The 16,469-nt window shown below is 54.0% G+C and overlaps 1 protein-coding gene across 3 annotated transcripts in view; it reads right to left on the reverse strand.

Moving 5' to 3' along the window:
- Positions 1-16,469, reverse strand: part of JADE2 (jade family PHD finger 2) — a 126,693-nt gene that overhangs the window by 97,435 nt on the left and 12,789 nt on the right. Inside the window, exons 2-3 of one of the 3 annotated variants that reach the window (XM_062189127.1) lie at positions 15,491-15,580; positions 12,135-12,417 (exon numbers count right to left, since the gene is read on the reverse strand). In XM_062189127.1, the coding sequence (XP_062045111.1) occupies positions 12,135-12,149 (15 nt within the window). In that variant the 5' untranslated portion in view covers positions 12,150-12,417; positions 15,491-15,580. The remainder of the gene's footprint in view (positions 1-12,134; positions 12,418-15,490; positions 15,581-16,469) is intronic. The other 2 variants (XM_062189129.1, XM_062189128.1) reach the window with 2 other exon arrangements.

Genomic DNA, 16,469 nt, shown 5'->3' on the forward strand with positions numbered 1-16,469 from the left:
ATGGTGGCGGCTGCACCTCTCGGGGCCCATGGTTCCTTCTGCTTGCATAAGACGACTCCAGAGCAGGTGTTTGTTTTGTGCTCAGCTGGCAGTTAATTTGCATCTCACATTTTCCTGAGTCCTGGAGGAAGAGTGGCAAGGGTGAACCAGGTCACTCTTCTACTCTAGCGCCGGCCACAAGAGGCAGAATGGAGGTTTGTGATGCTGGGGGTTCTCACGGGTCCTGAGAAGACCCAGAGACCTTAGGGGCCTGGATGTGACAGCAGGGGCGGGAGAGCCAGGGCGCCCCACCCAGTGAGCCTCCCTCCCTGCCTGCTGCCCCATCACAGGCCACTGGAGATGGTCAGACATGAGGTTCCCTCCCCCCAGGCAACTTGGGGAACCACACACACAGGAAACGGATGCTGCACAGTGCTGTCATTTGATTGTAATTTGTTCCCTCTGAAATTCCCACTGGGGTTGAAGCTCTTGGTGAGGAATTTGGAAGGAAGAAACTTAACCATGATGTTACAGGTGGGCACTTCAGGAGGTGACTAGAGGGGGTAGATGGGGTACCAGGGGTGGGACCCCCAAGACTGAACACTGGCGACTTTATAAGAAGAGGGAGAGACCAGGAGACGCACACATACTCCCTGCCCCTTGCTGTGTGATGCCCTCATCACCCTGGGACTCTTCCAGCAAGAAGGCCGTCACCAGATGCAGCCCCATGACCTTGAACCAGAACTGCGAACCAAAATAAGCTCCTCCCCTCATAACCGACCCAGACTGTGCCATTGTGCTATCAGCAGCAGAAAATGGACTAAGACAGGAAAAGGTTCTCCGAGACTACAGACAGCTCACCTCCTCCCCAGTCACGAACCCAAGACCCAGAGATGAAAGGAAACCCAACAGCCCCTGCAGAGAAGGGGCATCTTCTCTGCTCCTCTGGCCAGCCCAGTGGGAAGAGAAGCCAGGCCTTACCCCAGCCCCAGGAGCCCAGCAACTTCAGAGCACAGAGAACACAGCAGGGAGGGAGATCCCCTTAGCTCCACCCCAGGCAGGGGGACCACTCCGTACTCTGGGGCCTGCTCTTGCCCCTGCCAGGGAAGCCCTTCCTTCTGGCTGAGATCTGTTCCTTCCCCACCTCCTCTGGGAAGCTGCACGCTGCCCTCCACTTATTTCTGGACCTTGCCCTTAACCCCTCACTGCAGACTGCACCCTCTACTGTTTTGCTTTATTTGCCTGTCAGGAGCGATGTCAGAGGAGCCTTCCTCTGCTCTCTGTCCCCAGGGAGTAGCTAGTGCAGCAGGTGCTCAACAGGCATTGGTGCAGCAGAGCCACGAAGCGCAGTCCCAGGTTGTCTGGGTCGATTCCAGGCCCTTCTGGCTGCTTTCCCTCTCCTCCCTGCCCTCTGTCTGCCCAAGGTTGGACCCTGGCCTCAGCTGTGCCTGGAGGTGTCGCTCTTATAAGAGCCTCAAGCTAGGATTCTGCAGGTGTCCTGCAAGGTCTTGCTGGTAAACCTGGGATTCAGGCTGCGGTAGATGGGAGAAGCCTGGGAGCACCAGTGACCCCTCTCTGTGGTACAGCAGCAAGGCACTGAGGACTGACACCACACAAACAGTGAGCAGCATGGGCTACAGCCGGAGCAAGAGCATGCCCACTGCCAGGTAGCCTGACAAGTCCATCTGCAGGTGGCCAGGTGGGGATCCAGGACCCAAGATCACAACCAGCTTGGCCCAGCACCCCAGCCATGGGCAGGGAGTGTTGATCCAGGAAGTGCCCCTGAGTCCCCAGTCCACTCTTGATTCGAGGCAAGGGTCCACTGTCCAGCAGGCTTTGGATGAGAGAAGCAAGCCAGGCCCCACCCCGAAAGCCTGAGCAGTACCTGCTGCCCTCTTGAGTGCCCCAGCCCCAGGCTCCTCATTGCAGACTTTGCATCCCCAGGGTCACAGTGCTCTCTGTCACCAGTCACTCGACCAAGCCAGAACCTCGCCTTCCTTCTGTCAGGGCTGCTTGTCTTCCTGTGGCTTTTCAAGCCTTGGACGTCTCTGGCTGACTGATGGCTCCCGTTCTGCCTGCCAGGCTCTGCTGCTGACCCCACCCTCCATACCCGCCCTGGCTTGAGTCAGCACTCAGCTGGCTGCTCGAGCCCTGGCTCCGGTCTCCAAGAGGTCTCCAGGCAAAGCTGCAGCTCAGCTCAAAGCACTTCTGCATTTGGTCTCTTCGGTTCATTGATCAGGAATCATATGATCTTTTAAAAACACAGCTGGTCGAGCTGCCCATCTGTGCTTCTACACTTGGATCAGTAAATCAGGCAGGCTGGAATTTATTGAGACCTGCAGGTCTGAGAACAGAATGAGGCTGCCCTCACTGAGCCTCCCCGGGATGGTTCTCCTTTCTCTGAATCATCTTCATTTTCAGGGCCACCCTCGGCTAGGCTTCCCACAGTGCCCCTGTCTCTATGTGCATGTCTCCTTCGCGCCTCTAAGGACTGTTTTCTCTGCACACGGAGATTCACTAATTACAGGGTGAAACACTAATCGCACTCTTCCCCCTTCTCTGTCATACATACACACACGCACACACACACACACACACTTACTCCCCAGACAAGGTGAGATGGGTCCCAAGTCCTTAGCCAGGCCAGTAACCCAAGACAGTGAAGTTCTGTCCACTTCTTCCCCTGCCCATCATGGGAGCAGCACTGCTGGGGCAGGGACTGCAACGGCTCCCCAGTGTCTGGTCTCGCAGAGTACTTGGACACCCAGAACAAACACTGTGTTTCTCAGTCTCCTTTGCAGCTAGCCTAACTTCAGCTCTGGAGTTAGAGCAGCCATTTTGGAACACAAGGATGGAGTCACACTTAGGGGCTGGCACATGTGCTGAGAGCTTCCGAAACGGCCCCCAGTGACTCGGAGTGTCCAGTATTTGTGTCCTTGTTTAGTTTTCGCCTACACCGGGTAGGGCCAAGCTCAGGGCGTATGACGTCTGAGCTGACGTCATCATCGTCTTACCCTCTCTCGGATCCCTTGTCTAGCCTCACAGGAGCTGGAGGACGTGTTGTCAGCCACGCAGGCCACCCTGCAGAGGAAGTGAAGTGCAGAGGAAGCCAAGCTTCCTGCCCACAGCCAGAGCCACCTTGCCAGAGATGCTGCAGTCCCCGGCAAACTTCACATCCCCACAGTTCCGTCTGCCATGGCCACTGCAACCTTGCGAGAGCGCTCAGGCCAGAACCAAACAGCTAAGTCACTCTGAACCCTGACACACAAAGTGGGAGATGACATGGGTGCTGGCACAGTGGTTGTGACACCCACGTCCCTTATCATGGTGCCTGGGTTCAAGCCCCGGCTCTGCTCCTTATTCCAGCTTCCTGCTAGTGCACACGCTTGGTGACACCAAGTGATGGCTCAAGTAGCTGGGTCCCTGCCACCCACATAAGACCTGGATGGAGTTCCTGGCTCCTGACTTTGGCCTGGCCCAGCTCTGGCTGTTGTGGACATTCTGGGAATGGACCAGTGGGTGGAAGATCTCTGCCTCTGTGACTTTCAAATAAATAAATAAATAATTTTTTTTAGAAAAAGGCAAGTTTGAGATGCTTATTGTGATAAGCCCCTGAGTTGAAGCAGTTTGTTACTCAGTAACAGTGAAGGCCAACAAAACAGAGGGACTCTCCACCTCTTGAAGCTGTGCAGGCCAAGGCAACCCCACACGCTGACCTGATCTGTTATTTTTATTTTTTGAAAAAGAGAAGTAAGCCTCTCGTTTCAACATCTATTATTTGGAGTTTTCTGTCGCTCAGTCACAAACTCTTGGAAGAACCATTCACTGGAAGTGCCTGGTGGAGGCTGTCACTCATTCCTGCTGCCAGTGGCAGGTTGAAACCTAAACCTTCATAACACATAGTGGTTTGTGTCAAAATGTTTGGAAGAGGAGGCTTATTGTGAGAACCTCAGACCACGGAGCAGGAGGCCCTGACCTCACCTGCGCCTGCACGGCCTCACCTATCCCTCGGGGACCCTACCTGGCACAGGGCTCCCTGGGGTACCCATCACGTTCAGGCTGACTTGTGAATGAAGTGCACTTGGGCACCCCAGGCTGCTTCCCCAGCTGCTGTGGCTGTGGCTAGTTTTGGATGGCAGTGGACACCTCCAAGAGCACAGGTGACCCTTCTACGACCCCGCCTGCCGATGTGTAGCAAACCCTCAGCAGAGACCAGGGGCCCGGCTCAGGTGCCTTCAGCCATGGCAGCTGTCCCGCCAGCCTAGCTCTCCTTCTCTGTGTCCTGCCTGCAGGGCAGCCAACCCCTGGGCAGCCTCCTCTCTACCCCCTGCTTTGTCACGACTCCAGCACCCATGTGGACTCACAACCAGCGCCATTCCTAACCTTCAGCAGCACAATTCCTTAAGGTGAATTTTTTGGCCAGCAGTTGACTTTGCTACATGCCCCTGACGGCCTCCTGCCACATGCTCCCCCCAAGACACCCACCCTGGCACTGCAGGACTGGAGAAAACCCTAGGGCAGCCCCTGCACTTTCCCCTGCCCCCTCCTCTCCCTCTACACGCCCATGTCCAGGCCAGCCTCCCAGCCCACCTGCGTCTCCACTTTCCTGCAGACACTGCCAGCTGGACAGCCCGGCTCATCCATACTCGCCATGGCTCAGACTGGATCTGGTATGACCCAGTCCACCCCTTTCTCATTCTGAAAGAGAACTTGGGGGTCATCGTTGTCACATTTCCCGGGTTCAATTCTGCCCAAAATATTCCTTCAGCTGGTTCCCTGCACTGCACTGCTCAGCTCTGCCCGCTGTCGCTGCCTCCCAGCAGGTCTCTAAGCCCTAGGCTGCTCTAAGTGCAGAGCCACCCAAGGCCCTGGCTTTTAACCCCCGCAACCCACAGGTGAAGTACAGAGTTAGTTCCCTCTGAGGCTCCAGCACCCCATGTGACGCCCCACTGCCTGCCTCCTGCCACACTCAGAAGCCCCAGGGTCATGGGTGGGGCTCCTCCTTAGTGTTGCTGGGACACCCTTTGCTTCTCCAGGTGCTTCCTACACCCCTTGCTGAAGTCTTCACCTACACCACAAGGGCAGGCGCCAACCAGGTTCATCTCACTACTCCAGTACCTGCCATGGAGCCCCTCATTCAGTAGGTGCTCAATAAGTGCTCACTGAATGAATGAGCGTGCTAAGAAAGCAATATTTATGGGGTCAGTGTACAGTGGGTTAAGCCACTGCCTGCAACGCAAGCATCCCATATGGATGCTAGTTCATGTCCTAGCTGCTCCACTTCCGATCCAGCTCTCTGCTGTGGCCTGGGAAAGCAGCAGAAGATGGCCCAAGTCCTTGGGCCCCTGCACCCATGTGGGAGTCCTGGATGAAGCTCCTGGCTTTGGCGTGGCCCAGCACTAGCCATTACAGCCATATGGGGAATGAACCAGCGGATGGAAGATCTCTTTCTCCGTAACTCTTTCAAATAAATAAAATAAATCTTTTTTTTTTTTTTTTTTTTTTTTTTTAAAAAAAAAAGGCCGCCTTAGAAGGACTAGCAGCCTTGATGTAGATGTGCCGCCCTATGCTGAATGAACATTTCCTCCTCAGGAGAGCCACTCCACATAAGTGTATGTAGATAGATGAATAGATCTGTGAAATCTGATCCCTGCATAGGAGCCTGCCATGAATTAATCATGACTGGCCATTTGCACAGAATCCCTCCTCACAGAGCGCTTCTGCAGAGACCTGGAGTTCCCACCTCACGAGTCGCTTGCTGCGCACTCACAGCTGTGGCTCTCACCGGACCCCACAGGGTTCCCCCACCCCCGCCGGGAGGTGAGGCTGAAGGTGTCCTTCTATGCTGAATACAGGAAAACCTGCTTAAGGAAGTGAGGTGACTGTCCGAGGGCACAGAGCAAGTCCTCGTCCTCCAGGGTGGGTGTGAGGCCCTGTGATGCCAGCGAGCACCCTGGGCTCTGGGAGTTTGAGACACCCCCAGCCCCCATCCTTAGATCACCGGATGTCTCTGGCGTCAGCTCTTCTCCTAGGCAGGCAACCACTGGGACAGACAGCCACCAAGCTGACTCGAGCATAAAGGGGACTCTCAATGCAAATGCAGGAACGTCCCAGGACCGGGAAACTCACTGGACAAGCAAATGCAGGACCGGGAAACTCACTGGACAAGCAAATGCAGGAACGTCCCAGGACCGGGAAACTCACTGGACAAGCAAATGCAGGACCGGGAAACTCACTGGACCAGCATTCTGCCTCTTTCGCTGCTCTGCACTCTTGCCTGCGTTTCTGATCTGTTTCCCTTTCCACAAAACCCTTGACCGTGTTTTGCAAGGCCCATCACAAGCACCAGCGCTGAGTCGGCCTGACTCACAGCACCAGTGCCCACTACCCTGGCAGCAGAAGGTGCCGGAGCCTGGGGAGCAGGGGCTGGGCTCAGTCTAGGGGTGGCATTCATTCCCCCAGGTTTTATGCCTTTGGCCCTGGCCATCACATAACATGAATTGGTTATAATATTTTACTGCTTCCTTCATGAATTAATGATTTAAATTAAGTCTTTGACACATGTTAATTTTATATCCTAAGAGAGTCATAGCTACGTCCTCTTTTAAAATGTATGATCGTGTGCTCAGTTTAGAAACATTACTGATATATTACAAAAGAATTGAGTGAGATCCCAGTGGAAAGAACGGGGCCATCAAAGAAGGAGGTACCCTTCTCCGAAGGGAGGAGAGAACTTCCACTTTGACTATGACCCTATCGGAACAAGATCAAAGTCAGCGAACTATAAAGGCTTCCATAGCCTGGCAACTCATGACTAGAGCCTAGGGAGATTACTGACGCCATGAACAGGAGTGTCAAATTGTTAAGTCAGCAACAGGAGTCACTGTATACTTACACCCCATGTGGGATCTGTCCCTAATGTGTCGTCTAAAGCCAAGTGATGCTATAACTAGTACTGAAACAGTATTTTTATACTTTGCGTTTCTGTGTGGGCACAAACTGATGAGGTCTTTACTAATTATATACTGAAGTGATCTTCTGTATATAAAGAGAATTGGAAATGAAAAAAAAAAAAAAAACCTGGTGTTAAAATGGAAATGGCATAGAAAATTAATTAATTTGAAAAAAAAATTATGTAGGATCTCTGTCTTTAATGTGCTGTACATTGCTATTTAATGCTATAATTAGTAATCCAATGGTAGTTTTTTCACTTTATGTTGCTATATGGGCAAAATGTTGAAATCTTTACCTAATATATACTAAACTGATCTTCTGTATACAAAGAGAATTGAAAATGAATCTTTACATGAATGGAAGGGGGAAGGGAGCGGGAAAGGGGAGGGTTGCGGGCGGGAGGGAAGTTATGGGAGGGGGGAAGCCATTGTAACCCATAAGCTATACTTTGGAAATTTATATTCATTAAATAAAAGTAAAAAAAAAATAAATTAAATTAAAAAAAAAAGAATTTAGAAAGATACACAAGCCATTGTTAGTGGTTACCTGCAGGGGAAAGAAAAGGAGGAAGCATTCATTCTTTCATGTCTTTTTGTATAATTTTAATTATTAACCTATGCTAAAAGAATTTCAGGCAAATGCTTATGGGTTACTTTTTTTTTCTTTTAATTTATTTGAAAGGTAGAGTTACAGAGAGGCAGAAGAAGAGAGAGAAAGAGAGATCTTCTACCCACTGGCTCACTCCCCAAATGGCTGAAACAACCAGGAGCCAGGAACTTCTTCCGGGTCTCCCATGTGGGTGAAGGTGCCCAAACACTTGGGCCATCTCCTACTGGTTTTCCCAGGCCATAGCACAGAGCTGGACTGAAAGTAAAGAGCCAGGCCAGCGCCGCGGCTCAATAGGCTAATCCTCCGCCTGTGGTGCAGGCACACCGGGTTCTAGTCCCAGTCGGGCTGCCGGATTCTGTCCCGGTTGCCCCTCTTCCAGGCCAGCTCTCTGCTGTGGCCTGGGAGTGCAGTGGAGGATGGCCCAAGTGCTTGGGCCCTGCACCCGCATGGGAGACCAGGAGAAGCACCTGGCTCCTGGCTTCGGATCAGTGTGGTGTGCTGGCCGCGGTGGCCATTGGAGGGTGAACCAACGGCAAAGGAAGACCTTTCTCTCTGTCTCTCTCACTGTTCTACTCTGCCTGTCAAAAAAGAAGAAGGAGAAGGAGAAGGAGAAGGAGAAGAAAGTAGAGAGCCAGGTTTCAAACAAGCACCATATGGGATGCCAGCACTGCAGGCAATGGCTTTACCTGCTATGCCACAGCACTGCTCCCATGGGTCACTTTTTAAAAATACCTTTCTGTATTGAAAAACAGCACTAACTTCTTTTTCTTTTTTTTTTTTTCTTTTTTTTTTTTTTTTGACAGGCAGAGTGGACAGTGAGAGAGAGACAGAGAGAAAGGTCTTCCTTATGCCGTTGGTTCACCCTCCAATGGCCGCCGCGGTAGCGCGCTGCGGCCGGCGCACCGCGCTGTTCCGATGGCAGGAGCCAGGTGCTTCTCCTGGTCTCCCATGGGGTGCAGGGCCCAAGCACTTGGGCCATCCTCCACTGCACTCCCTGGCCACAGCAGAGAGCTGGCCTGGAAGAGGGGCAACCAGGACAGGATCGGTGCCCCAACCGGGACTAGAACCCGGTGTGCCGGCGCCGCAAGGCGGAGGATTAGCCTGTTGAGCCACGGCGCCGGCCTTCTTTTTATTTTTTAAAGAGATTTATTTATTCATTTGAAAGTCAGGGTTCCAGAGAGAGATCTTCCATCTGTTGGTTCACTCCCCAAATGGCCTCAATGGCCAGGGGTGGGCCACGCCAAAGTCAGGAGCTCCATCTGGGTCTGCCACGTGGGTGGAGAGGTCCAAACAGTTAGAGGAGCGGTGGGGACATATATGGTGCCCATATGGGAAGCCAGCATCACAGGTGATAGCTTTACCCATTATGTCACAACATATATAGTACTAACTTTATAATTATCTGATAGGCTCAACTTATAGTAAAACTTTTTTAACTTTTCTAATGGTATGTTCATTTTACAACTGAAAAAGTTCCCTGCCACCTCCCAGAAGCCCATGGGGAGGCATTTAATCTAGTAATTAAGATGCCCATGTCCCGGAGCAGAGCACCTCGGGTTCAATGTCTGACTTCAGGTCAAGCTTCCAGCTAATGCAGACCCTGGGAGGCAATGATGATGGCTTGAGCAGTTTGGCTCCTGCTACCCCATGGGAGACCTGGATTGACTTCCTGGCTCCTGGCTGTGGGGACTGAATTAACAGATGAGAGCTCTTGATGTTTCTGTCTCTTTGTCTCTCTGCCTCTCAAATAAACAAATACAACTTTTTAAATACATAAATAAAAAGCCTAGTAATGTCATCATTCAATTGTGTGAATTGTAAAGGAAAAAACAAACCAAAAGGCAACACTGCATCTTGACATATTGCTGCAAAGCAGCCAGGGATAGCCAGGGGGTGGGGAAGACACTGTCTGCCCTCCAGGAAGATGGCCAGTTCACACTGCACCCATATGACAGGGTCCCAGGTGCCCACTGCACCCTTCATGCATCAGGAGCTGCCAAGAGGCTGGACTTCTTCACTGTCCAGTAGCCAGCCCTGGCAGCCCTGCTCAGAGAACCTTTAATGGAAAGTGGAAGTTGGAGTGGAGCATCAGCTCCACCTGCCCCTCCTCCCCAGCAACTTGAGAGGCAGCCCGTCCTGGGCGGCCCGCAGCTGAAGAGGAGAGTGCCTGCCAAGCCGTGTCTTGCACAATGCACTTCCGAGAGGTACACGGCATTTTTGTCAACTGAATCGTGTCTTCCTCCTAACTTACACGATGGTTCAGATATGCCTTTGCTTCCACGCTCCTGGCTGAATCATCCGCTGGTCGTGGCTCCCAACACTTCACATTCTTCTGTCTCCATTCACCAAGCCATAAACCGGTCTTTCCTTAAGCACAGGAGGGTGGAAGCTTCCTTCCAGGAATGCCTCGGCGGAGCAGGCTTGCCATCTTAGCATGGGGGGGTGGGTAAGGTGGGAAGGGGGCCAGAATCAAGGGCACTGGGGCTACCTCTCCCTCCCAGGCGCCCCTACCCCTGACCTCAGTGCGTTCCATCTCCTGCACAAGTGTGCTTCCTGAATTCACTCCCAGGCAAGGACTGAAGAGGGGCAGAGGCAGGTGCATAGCGCCTCCCTCGATCACCACGCATACTCAGCTGGCCTGGCTGCTTGCTCCTCTCCCCCAGTGAGCACACAGTCTTGGCGGCAGCCAGCGCCAAAAGGGCTTCCCAAGAAGCAAGAACTTCTCACCAGCTGCTGTGGGGAAGCCGGGCCTCACCCTCAGTGCCACTGCGGCTCACTGCTCAGGGATGTTTGAGCCCAGCCCAAGCCACCTGACCGCGTCCCTCTCTCCCATAAGTCATTCCATGATGCCCCATTGCCTCTGGGGTCAGGTCCAAGTGTTGTGGCCTGGCCTTCAAGCCCCTTCCTTCTCAGTCTGGCCGCAGCCCATCTCAGCACCCCGTCCCTACACCACATCTCCCAACACTGCTCCCCATCTCCTGGCCTGACAGCTCATCCCCCTATACCATGCTGCAGTCTTACCTAATGACAAGCCTACAGGCTGTTTTCCAAGCCCTCATAGCTGCCCCAAACGCCTCACTCAAGTCAGTGCCAGCCTCTCTCATGAACAGGAAGAATCAGGATTGCATCACAGCCGATGCAGATACAGGCCGATGCCAGCGTACGTCCCACCGAGGGGCCTCACCCCGGTGCTCACGCCACCCCTGGGCCTGCACCTGGGTGAACACCACATGAACTACTTTCCAGAATGCCTCACTCCGCCTGAGCAGCTGCAGGTCCCGCCCACCCCAAACGGCTCACTGCCTGGAGCCGAGGCACTTGTATTAGGACACATCACAGCATCTCGCTGCCAAAGTGACAACTACAATTACGTTTTGGCCGACAGCTGGAGCTGAGAGAATGTACAAACAGCCAAGCTTCCAGAGCGCCCATGAATCAGCAGGCCTGGCTGTGTGTCCAGCTGGTGGACCAGGGGTGCCCTTCCTGCCCATCACCCAGGTCCTCCCCTGGCAGGCAGTCTGAGGATTCCTGCCTTCACCCAGCACCTGGGACCCTCAGGTGAAGCTCTCCACTGGGCACGGAGAGTGAATGGCCCCAGGCACCCCCCCAGGACTCACAGGGGTTAAAGAGTCAGGGAGGTGAAGCCCAGGCAAGGTCAGCACCACCAGGCAGGGACTTGGTTTCAAGGCACAGGCAGGCACAGGCCAGGCCACAGGCCAAGCTGCCCAGGAGTGAAGTCCATTACGCTGGGCAGCCTGAGACAGGGTGTGGTCTTGGTGGGCAGAGATCTCTGCTGAGTGCCCGGGGCTGTGTGCAGAGCAGTGGGGGCAGCATGGAACAGAATGTGAACCCAGACAGTCTGGCTCCAGAACCTGGCTGGATTATGCCTCTGTATCCCGGTTTGGCTCCCTTAGTCCAGCTCTGGCTGCAGGACACCAAGGGGCCTCCAGGGCATCCCTCTCACAGGGTGAGTTGTGTTGGGGCCTCCAAGTAGACTTTGGCCTGGAAGCCAAAATACGACTACGGAAAACAAACAACAGCTCCTACAGGTGACAGGTGCTGGGCTGCAGGCTGGGCGGAAACGGGAAGGCCTCAAGGATTTCCTGGTTGTACAGTTTTGCATGTGCATTAGAACAAGCATCACCGGGAAGCCGCGCTGTGGCCAGCGTTGCCCCTGGAGACTGTGGGCCGGAGCAGGAGCCATCCTTCCTCTCTGACCCACAGGCCCTCTTGCCCGGGTTCCCGCGCGGGCCTCTGGGGGTGGGGACTGAGATCCTCAGAGCCCTCCCAGGAGCCACTGCCCTTCACAGCTCCTGGGCAGGGCAGAACCTGCCTGTCCTCCCAGTGTGCCCAAGCACAAGCTGGCCAGGGCGCAGCAGGCGGACAGCGCAGCTCCCCAGCTGCCAAGGAGGCGGGGAGGGCTGATGGGGCCGGGCGCAGGAGCGTTTGTGTTTCAAGTGGCCACTGCCCGTGAATCACCAATTTCGTTCTGTGCTCTCAGCTCTGCGAAGCCATCATTTCCAGCCAGCCTCACATGGAGTTGGCGGCCAGAGCCTCTTAGTGGGGCTATAAATAGCAGATCATCAACTCACCTCTTGTGAGCTCATCCCAGGCTCCGCGGTTCTCTGTGCGTCTTCCAGCTGCCTGCACGTCACTGTCACTCACATTTCCCAGGTGAAGCCCGGCTGAGAGACCCAGGGCACGCTCTGGGGGCGCTGCAGGGTTTCGGTTCCCAGAGCTGTTCAGGGTGACAGGGAGGGCAACGGCAGACTTTTGAAGAGCTTGACATTTAAGACGTCATAATTATAATCTCGGTCTCTGTGCTCCTCTCCAATTAAATGCGGCAGCAAGGGACTGTCATTTCTCCACCCCGTCCTGGAAATCAAAGGCAAAGGACTCACCCGACGCACATGCAGAGAAAGCCCACGGAATGGGGAGCACCGAGGGAGAGGGTGCAGGCCGTCCTGCAGCCTCGCCCGCTCACGCTCAGGGAACACGGTGTGGTTCACGGGTTCCAGACACCAGCTCACACCCCTGGAGACTGCTCTCAGCACTCCTGCAGGGTGCTCCCCAGCTTGCAGGCTCTGCGCCCTGTGTCTTGTCCATCCCTCCCAACAGCCGTCTCCAGTTCACTGCTGGTATCAGCTGCTCTCTGCTGGTGAGGAGGCTGCTACCCACAGGTGACTCACCCACACAGGCTTTCCACCCCACCCAGTCTCTGAGCCACCATCCCTCCTGCCTGCTGGAGAGGTCCCTGTGCACGTCCTTGTATGTCCCTCTGTGTGCCATGTGTGACCTGAGAGACTTGGACTGCAGCCTCAGCTTCCCAGCTCTGTGACTGTGAAAGCCAGGTGCCCACAGGTTCATCACTCCCCAGTTCTAGACTCTGTGGCTCCTGAATGCTACTGGTCATTATCTTCTGCCAAACCTGGATTTCTGGGGTGACATTGTGGCCCATCGGGTTAAGTCACTGGCATCCCATATGGGCACCTGTTCATATCCCAGATGATCTACTTCCAATCACCTTCCTACTAATGCACCTGGGAAAGTAGTGCAAGATGACTCAAGCTTGGGCCCCTGCACCCAGGTGGGAGACCTGAATGAAGTTCCTGGCTCCTGGCTACCACCTGGCCCAATCCCCGCCATAGGACCCATTTGGAGAGTGAACTAGCGGATGGAAGATCTCTCTCTCTCTCTCTCTCTCTCTCTCTACCTATAACCCTGTCTTTCAGATAAATAAATATTTTAAAAATCTGATTTTCTTTGAGGTTCTCTGGGCCAACACCATGGTCTTCCTCATGGTTCCACTTCCCTAGACCCCAGAGAAGCAGAAGTCAGGCAAGCTCACTCTAAGCAGTCTCCTCCCGTGCCTGCCCAGAGTCGCAACCCCTGTTTGGGGTTTAGTCCCCTGGAGAGGCCTGCCACAATGGCTTCCCAGCTCAGCGCCACACCTGCTGATCACTGTGAGAACACAGATTCCTGGGCTGCTCCCCAGATCCTCTGAAACAAAGTCTCCCAGGGTAGAGGCCAGGGCCTGGGTTTTTCAGAAGCTCCCCCAGTGGTCTGTCTAGCTGGCGTCGAGCCCCTTGTCTAACAGGCCCCCTGGACCCTGGCCTCTGCCTCTCTGGCCCCTCCCACCCAAGGCTGTCAGCTTAATTTCCTCGCAGTGATATTTATCTCGTGTCACTCTCTGTGCTCAACATCCTGGTGAGGCTCCACTGCAGGAAAGTCCCAGCCCCGCAGTGTGGCGTTCGCGGCCCTGTTCATCTGCCCACGCACTCTCCAGCCCCTGCTTGGGTGTCCCCTCCCCAGCCATATTCATTGAGAGCCCCCTTAACTGGCCCCCAGCCCAGCTTTCCCCACAGCGCATCTGGACTTCAGGTTGGCTGCTGGGCACAGTACAGCCCTTGAAATGGTGGTCGCCCCCCGACACTGTGAGCCCTTCAGCAAGAAGGATAAAGAGGTACCCCTAAAACGTCCCTGGTAACACGAGACCCAGAGCACAGCACACACGGAGGGTCCTGCGAGGTCTGTGGGTGAGGGCGATCAGCCAGCAGACACAGCCCAGCCAGGCAGGTATGAACACATAGGAGCGGAGCGGGGCCTGTGATGGGTTCAGAGCAGCGTTTTGCTCTTCTCTGTGCTTTTGTTCAAGCAGAGAAGCCAGCAGATCTGGGGGCCCCAGGGACAAGGGCTGGGCCCCCAAGTGCCTCTCCTTGCTTCTCTATCCCCACTAGCAGGCAGGGAAGCAGAGAGCCAGCTGGGGCTGTGTCATTGTTCAGGAGGTCAGGAGTGTTTTACCAACACGCCTAAATCACGCGTGCACTTGGACTTAGCTCCGTTTCCCGTCCAAAAAAAAAAAGGTACCTTAAAATAAAATCCAAAGTGACAGTGTGGACATAAAGCTGACATTCCAGAACAGACCTGGAAATTGTCACCTGAAATTATCTCAGAGTGAAAAGTGACAGCAGGGGCTGGTGGTGTGGCGCGGTGGGTTAAAATGCCACCCATGATGGCAGCATCCCATACGGAGGCTGGTTCAACTCCCCGCTGCTCCCTTCCCTGATAATGCCTGTGGGAAGATGGGGGATGATGCCCCAAGTGTTTGGACCCTGGTACCCATATAGGAGGCCTGGATGGAGTTCCAGGTTCCTGGCTTTGGCTTGGCTGTTGTGCTCATTTGGGGAGTCAACCAGTGGATAGCAGATCTTTGTGTCTCTCCGTCTTCTTCTTCTTTTTTAGAAATCATAGTGGATCTAGACACAGTCTAATCCAATGTGACCTCGTTTTTTTTAATTTTATTTTTTTGACAGGCTGAGTGGACAGTGAGAGAAAGAGAGAGACATAGAGAAAGGTCTTCCTTTTCCATTGGTTCACCCCCCAATGGCCACTACAGCCAGCGCGCTGCAGCCGGCGCACCGCGCTGATCCAAAGCCAGGAGCCAGGTGCTTCTCCTGATCTCCCATGCAGGTGCAGGGCCCAAGCACTTGGGCCATCCTCCACTGCCTTCCCGGGCCACAGCAGAGAGCTGGCCTGGAAGAGCAGCAACCGGGACAGAATCCGGCGCCCCGACCGGGACTAGAAGCTGGGGTGCTGGTGCCACAGGTGGAGGATTAGCCTATTGAGCTGCGGCACCGGCCTGTGTCTCTCTTTCTTAACTAACTAAATAATAATAAAAACAAATGTGACACCAAGAACATCTGGTTCCACATGGCAGAGTCTGCTCCCTCCCCAGAACCTACAAGGGAAACTGTAAGGATTAAGGAGAGAGAGGGGAAGTGACAGTGCCTCCAAGGCAGGGTGGAGCCACGCCTTGGAGGAGAGGTGACTCACAGCCAGAGCCCATGGAAGAAGCAGGGCAGCTGCCAAGGGAGACGGAGCTGGGAATGGGAGACTTGGGCCACCCGAGGGCCAGGGACAGTCCAGGTGAGCAGTAGGTGACCCATACCTGCTGGCTCCTCCAGGTGACCTCTTGTTTACTTCCTGGGGAATCCGGGTCAGGGAATCGGACTGGGGAGGGTGGGCGTGACATGCAGACCTGAAAAGGTGGGGAATAAATGAAACCCTGGGTGCTAAAAGGTGAACTGAGCTCCCCCCATCCCCCCCCCCCCCCCCCGTCCTCACCCTCCTGCTGGGGAACCTGCCAGCCAGGCACACACCTCACCTTCATGATGGAGACTAAAGAATCCTTTTCTGTAGAAACTGAGCAGGCTCAAGGGAAAGGCGAATACACACAAATACACATAGACGATTTATTTACTTCACAGAAAGAGAGAGAGATTATCTACCTGCTGGGCCAGGCTGAAGCCAGGAGCCAGCAATTTGATCTCCCATGTGAGTGGCAAGGACTCAAGCACTTGGACATCATCTACTGCCTTCCCAGATGCATTAGCAGGAAGCTAGAACCTAAGTGGAGTAGGCAGGACTTGAACCAGCACTCCACGGTGAGGTGCTGGCAGAGGCTTAATCTATACTACATCACTGGTCCTTCTTGCTCCCTTGATGTACATTAAGGAGATTTTAACCTTTACAGAATTATCTTAGGGGCCAGTGCTGTGGACTAGTAGGTTAAGCCACCGCCTGTGGCGCCAGCATCCCATGTGGATGCCATTTTGAGTCCTAGCTGCTCCATTTCTCATCCAGCTCCCTGTTAATGTGCCTTGAAAAGCAGTGGAAGATGGCCCAAGTGCTTGGGCCACTGTACCCACATGGGAGACCCAGAAGAAGCTTCTGGATCCTGGCTTCAGATTGGCCCAGCTCTGGCAGTTGCATCCACTTGGAAACTAAACCAGCATATGGAAGACCTCTCTCCCTCTGCCTCTCCCTGTCTTTCTCTCTGTAACTCTGCCTCACAAATAAATAAATCTTTAAAAAAAAGAGTTACTTTATGTAATGATTGCTTTAAGAATAGGAGTGGAGGGAATGGG

Source organism: Lepus europaeus, chromosome 4 (assembly GCF_033115175.1).
Source record: "Lepus europaeus isolate LE1 chromosome 4, mLepTim1.pri, whole genome shotgun sequence".
Classification (NCBI taxonomy): domain Eukaryota; kingdom Metazoa; phylum Chordata; class Mammalia; order Lagomorpha; family Leporidae; genus Lepus; species Lepus europaeus.